The sequence below is a fragment of the Musca autumnalis genome, unplaced genomic scaffold, assembly GCF_047663935.1.
Source record: "Musca autumnalis isolate F117 unplaced genomic scaffold, ASM4766393v1 scaffold_3, whole genome shotgun sequence".
In the NCBI taxonomy this organism is placed as follows: domain Eukaryota; kingdom Metazoa; phylum Arthropoda; class Insecta; order Diptera; family Muscidae; genus Musca; species Musca autumnalis.
Window position 1 is genome coordinate 252,996,692 of NW_027411866.1, and position 6,018 is coordinate 253,002,709.

The 6,018-nt window shown below is 37.1% G+C and overlaps 1 protein-coding gene across 1 annotated transcript; it reads right to left on the reverse strand.

The window, feature by feature from the left end:
• Window positions 1–18: 18 nt before the first annotated feature.
• On the reverse strand, window positions 19–3,581 carry xit (ALG6/ALG8 family glucosyltransferase xit). Its single transcript, XM_073977864.1, has 4 exons — window positions 3,373–3,581; window positions 2,398–3,312; window positions 708–818; window positions 19–611 (listed from the first exon to the last, which is right to left on the reverse strand). Exons 1-4 carry the CDS (start codon window positions 3,447–3,449, stop codon window positions 47–49), a joined length of 1,668 nt encoding a protein of 555 aa, XP_073833965.1. The 5' UTR covers window positions 3,450–3,581; the 3' UTR covers window positions 19–46.
• Between the last annotated feature and the right edge of the window lie 2,437 nt (window positions 3,582–6,018).

The window sequence follows — 6,018 nt, forward strand, 5'->3', positions numbered from 1 at the left end:
AGAACAACAAGAATGCCATTTCGTAGTAACAATACAACAATAACATTTATTTCAGTTTCTCCTTCGACTTCTTTGTCTGGTGCTTCACAGTCTTGGTCTTAACCTCTGCATTTGACTTGGAAGCCAAAGAAGAATTTGATACAATTTTTGATCTTAAATTAGTTTGTTGTTGTTGATGATGATGTTTTTCGTGTTTCTTATTAGCCTTAATAGTTGTCGTTGACGTCGTTGTACCTAGCTTAAGTTCTAATGCATAAATATAGTAACGTATAAAACAATATGTAACACCCACACCACAATATGATGAGTACAGCAGGAGTGGTACAAATGACAGCTTATCATTAAGCCCTGTCATGGGACCAACTATGTGTTCATAGATTGGTATTAGAACCAAACCATAAATGTAGAGATCTTCAAGGATGTTCATGGCTGGGTGGGATTGATAAAACCTTATATAGGCCAAATACATAAAGGCCATGTAAGCCAAATACAAAGAGTAACGTATGACAAACAAATCCACCTGGAAAAGTAGTGGGAATAATGAAAAATATCCCACTGCACTTAACATAAAAGCGTATTTTGCATCCGTGGCACTAACACAAAACAAGAAACTGAAAAGAATACAACGAAAGAAGAAAAAGCAAGAAGACATAAAAAACACCCATTAATGATTGCAAGTTAATTAAAAATGTCATTTTACTACCTACCAAAGTGGTATCAAACACATCAATATGGCTTTCTCATGAACATGCCAGCCAAACATAAAGGAACAAGCCGAACAAATTACCACGGCGCGTATGAATGCAATTTTACTATCTCTGCAATGAAAAGAAGAAAAGAAAAAACACAAACATGAAAATAGGTAAGGAATTTAATTAACGAAGGTATTAGTGGGACAATTGAACTGATGGTAATAATGTCATGTTTTTCTTAACAACTAAAAGTAAGAGAGAGAGAAAACTTGCAAGGATAACGTATACGAAGTAGTTATGGGTTAGAACTACCGCAGCCTTTATAGATGGAACTTGAGTACATACATACTTTATAAAGTTGATAATAATGTGAAGAAGTTAATCATCAAGGTCGATATTAACATGATGACTATGGTGAACATTGACAAGTTTGGTATTGTTTCCATGAAAACACTTATCAGCAAGGAGCATAATATGCTAATGTTGGCTCATATTACTTTTATTGCAATTCATTGAAATGGAAATTCAATGAATTGTTGTAGCAGTAATATGTAATTATTGTCCTCCTTTCTTCTGCAAAAGATTCCAGTTCCATCTTCATGTTTGAAAATAGTGAGTTTCTCCGAATATACATAGTTGGTTGAGTAGAAGTGATACCAGAGCCACTGATATTTGGATCAAACGTGCTAAAATATAAGTTAGAACCACTCTTCATATTAGGTGTAGTTGTGGTAGCAGCATAGGTTTGATGCAGAATTGACATCCACTGGCAGAAACGCTTTTCGAGTCAATCTGGTACAACGAAGCCATTGTTGTTGTTATAGCAGTGTTTTATTTTATTTTTGTAAATGCATTTTTTTGCTTAATCTGGTTCTGGGTCTATCTCCAGTGTTGTGCAGGCCCATGACGCATGCTGGGCAGATGTTTTGCACGGTGCGATCGATTTTTGCCCTATAAGAATTTAGGCGACTGGAATATCTCGAGCGTAGTTGAGCGAAAACTACTCTGGTTTGTTGTTGTTATAGCAGCATAGAAACTTACGTAGACGCATAGGTTTGATAGATTTGAATGCTATTTAAACCTGATTGATAGGCTGCTGATCTAGGGGTTCTCTCTTATAACGACACACCTGAGTGGGACAGTCCTATCCACCATACGGTGATTGGTTTGAATATTTTTCCATCTCGTTGCAATTATATTCGCTGACCATACTGGCGCGGCAGAGCTTATCATAGACCGACGTATTACGTTCACCCCAAGTGCTGCCGGCTGGGGACTTGACGACTTTGTCCCTACATCTAAGCTTGTCGCAGATATGTAGCTGTGGCATGCGCGGACGACATGAACATGCTTTTGAATATGACCCCTAGAATTTTGGGGTAGTTTGTGGTCGGAATTCTGCTATTATCGGTGATGCGGCTTTAATTCTTTATCCGCTGCAACGAATGGTAGTCAGGTAGACTGCTGATAGTCTCGAAGGCGGTCTGCTGATGGTCTCGAAGGCGGTAAATTATGCTCTACATCGCCATACGATTCTGAAGAACTCAATTCGAATTTGGCCAAAGTATGATTTTAAGATTTTAGTTGACGTTGTGTTTAAGTCTTGGACTAGCAACAAAACTAAACAAATTTCCAACTAAAGCAATCTGATATGTATGTATATAAAATTAAAAATGTTTGAAATTCGTATCAAAATATATCTTACCTTTTACTCTGATAACGGCACAGTCTTATTAAAATTGGTATCATGGTGACCACAGTAAGCACAAAAGTGACAGCAGGACGTACAGAAGGCAACACGACATGTTCGAATTCCTGTACCAAACCCGAAGTGGTGGATGCTCCCGTTTTCGCACGGGCTTTCAAAGCAACTGCAGCAACTTTATCAGCCGTATTATAAAGAGCCCAAAAATTTGGTGCCCAATAGGCATGAGTAAGGCCACGTTTAAAGGGAAATAGACGACTTAACACCTGAGGTATGTGTTGCCAAAATGGGCCAAATGACACAGCGAATGGCGATAAACCCGCAGCCAGCAATTTCACAAAGGCAAACATTGGATTTTTACTTGGATCCAAACAATAGTGTCTCAATAAGTAAACTCCAAATGCTGGAGCCATATAAACAAAAATATGTTTAAAATTTAACAAGCAGGCAAAAATGAAAGCACATTTGACATAACGTTCTTCCAACAAATAGCTAATGCTCAACAGCAATATGCCAAACAGGAATCCATTGTATTGGAAATGTATGTGATCCACAAAGATAAGGCCAATGTTTGAAACTAAAAATACTTCCACAGATGCTTGGTGCATTTTTACACCCATATGCCTTAAGGCTCTCAAACAACGCCATACACCATACATGTAGACAAAATCCATAAACATTACGGAAATTCTTTGGAAATATTTTGTTTCCGTTGAGGCATAATTAAGATTATTGATTTCCAACATTTTGGGATACACAAATGCAGCCACCTTTGAGAGAGCCCATTCAAAATAGGCAAAGAATGGCGGATAATCCAGTGTCCATTCACTGGTTGCTTCATAATACCATTGTTTCAATGGCAACGAGTGCGTTATGGCCAACCAGTTGCGATGTACTTCGAAATCTGTGGAATGACTGTAAAAAGCGAACGAGTTGAGGTAGTTGTGTTATGTTGCGTTTATTCCAGTTACTCACTATGCCGGAACAAGCATCAGTTTCAGACATGATGCCACTGCAAACAAGGGCCACAATAATGTTCCCTCCAAGCCCATTTTGTGACAGTATCACTGGGAAATCTGCTGAAAATTTCTATCAACCGGCTTAATTGATTGATGGACGGATTGTGTAGTTTTTTAGTGATGACAAATTAATGTTTTTCTTATCAGCTGTGTTATCGATGACGTGCCAGCAGCGGGGTTGCCATATTGGTGACGTAGGGCGATAACATCGAGAAATGAAAACAGCTGGCCTGTTCCTTTACATTTGAAAATGGTAAAACCGGCAAAAGTAGTAAAAGTTTTATACTTTTCCCATATGAATTGCATGGTGTCAGAAGTAAGGGAACGCTTTTCGAGTAAAAAATGGTAAAACTTGAAGATTCTTGCACGTAAAGGAACAGAGCTAGCCGTTGAAATGTAACAAGGAGGGTTCGCAGAGTACAAACGATAAATTTATATTTGAAAAGTTTTTTATTGGTAATCAAGGCAAATTTATATAAGGTAAATGCATGAATTACAACAACTAACAAATTTACAAAAACAACATTGTTGTTATTTAATGTCAAAGAAAATATTGCATAATAGGGTCGTTCCAAAAAACATAAATACATTTTGAAAATCCTCTAAAATAGAACAAATTTGAATCAAAATGTAAATGTAAAACATTCATTCCATGGTTTCAGGGACGTAGCCAGGATTTCATTTCGGGGGGGGGGGGGGGGGGGTGGTGTTTATTTAGCAATGATTAAAACCTTATGTTAGACTTATATTGCTGATGAAATAATTTCCATTACTATTTTTAATTAAAATTACGTAAAACTTCTTGGCCAATTTCCCCTCGTTTTCAGAACTTTGGTGTCAATATATCAGAGTTAATATATGTTCAAAACAATGTATATATTAATAATCTCATATATATTTTGGGTGTATTATTTATCAAATAACTCACAACTACGGTGAATGTTATGTAATTAAGTGATATCACTTCGGTAAGACCAAAAGAAGAGTATTAACATTTAATTTTTTTGTTTACATGGAATGTTGAGGACCTTTCCTTTGTTTCCTACTTCACAAAAGTCCAAAATCGCGGCTTCAATTTTCAATTCCAATTTTATTGAGTAATTTATGGAAGGACTTCTTCTCTGAGAGAAATCTCCCTTGTGGGATGTTTGTGGAACAATTATTATTATATTATTATTATTTATGGAAGGAAAATGGGATTAGTAGAGAATTGATTTATGCAGAGGGAACGTTTGGATACCATGGCGCTATCCACTAGTGTTTTTTATATTTACAGGTAGAATTTAGGAGTTATATAAATAAAGGAAAAAATGCAGAGACATGCGTCTTCTTTTTTTGGTATTTTATCACGCTGGGGTGTCAGAATATGGTCAATTTTTCAATTTAGGGAATTCAGGTGTTCAATCGTTGTTATTATCATAAAGAACCCAAAGATATTTTGGTGCCCAATCGTAGATCTTATCAAAAAGAATTTCTGAAGGCCGATAGTGGTTTTCTTGATAGAGAACTAGTGCTGAGCAATAGTGAGGATGTCCATCACGAAATTCTAGCACCCAATCGCGGGTATGTAAATGACAAATTCTGTCGCCCAATCTTCTGGTTTCCTATAGTGGTTCTTCTCATAAATGAATCAGGATCAAGGAAAACTCTGGCAACATGTCTTGAATTCTTTTAAAATGAAATTATGGCCCCAATCCAAGGTCTATACACGTATACATTCTTTTATACTCTCAGTCTTTAGTCAAAATGTGTCTCATCGAAATAATGGTTTTAGGGCCAAAGTGTGTTTGGAAGTAATCTGTTTCAGAAAACTTGGAGTCGACTTAGCTATGTTCGTCCATCTGGGTGGCTGCCTGGAGAACACGATAATTCGAACCTATCAACCGATTCGGTCTAAAATTTGGTCTTCGTGATATTTTGTCAAAATTTTGATCAACTTCCAAGATGGACCACATCGATCCACTCTTTCGGTAACCTTCCACAGAGTATTTCAAAAATCAAAGAAGTGCAGTTTAAGAGTTCTCTGGATAATTTGTAAATATCAAAATTTCAGGGGCAAGTCCATACGTCCAGAGAAAATGCCATCATGCGTAGTGGCTGATCCGCACAACTTTCGAAATGGATACTGCGTTGGTCCAAACTTTGTTTATCGCAATATTTCTGCGAGGTTTATATTCGAAGATGGTGATTTTCGGTATAATATATATAATTGTTCCACAAACATCCCTGAAGGGACGAGGGAAACTTCTTTCATATCAATGAGTGCACTCCGATTCATATTGGCTCAATGATATGCGATCTACATTTTATTGCCGAGTCCGAACGACGTGTCTTAAAACACCAATTGTAGAGAAGTTTTTCATGGCATAAATACTCAGGAAATGTCGCCAAGATTACTGAGGGGTATTTTGCCACCGTTGAAAATTTGTTGTCTCCTGGGAATCGAACCGCAGACCTTTAGCGAGCATGGCGGGTGTGCATACCATTGCACCACGGTGTCAGAATTTCAGCTAAAGTGGTATGTGCGAATTTTCTTGAACGGAGCAACAGATTTGGCCTAAAATTTGGATAATAAGTAATATTTTGTCCAAACATAGTTTTA

What these genes read in the sequence shown, in the direction of transcription:
- xit (XM_073977864.1), bottom strand. Translation starts at nt 3,449, where the DNA reads ATGGGCTTGGAGGGAACATTATTGTGGCCCTTGTTTGCAGTGGCATCA. An exon ending in CTGATGCTTGTTCCGGCATA is followed by an intron (nt 3,313 to 3,372) that starts GTGAGTAACTGG and finishes CGCTTTTTACAG; the next exon opens with TCATTCCACAGATTTCGAAG. An exon ending in ATGTGTTTGATACCACTTTG is followed by an intron (nt 612 to 707) that starts GTAGGTAGTAAA and finishes TATTCTTTTCAG; the next exon opens with TTTCTTGTTTTGTGTTAGTG.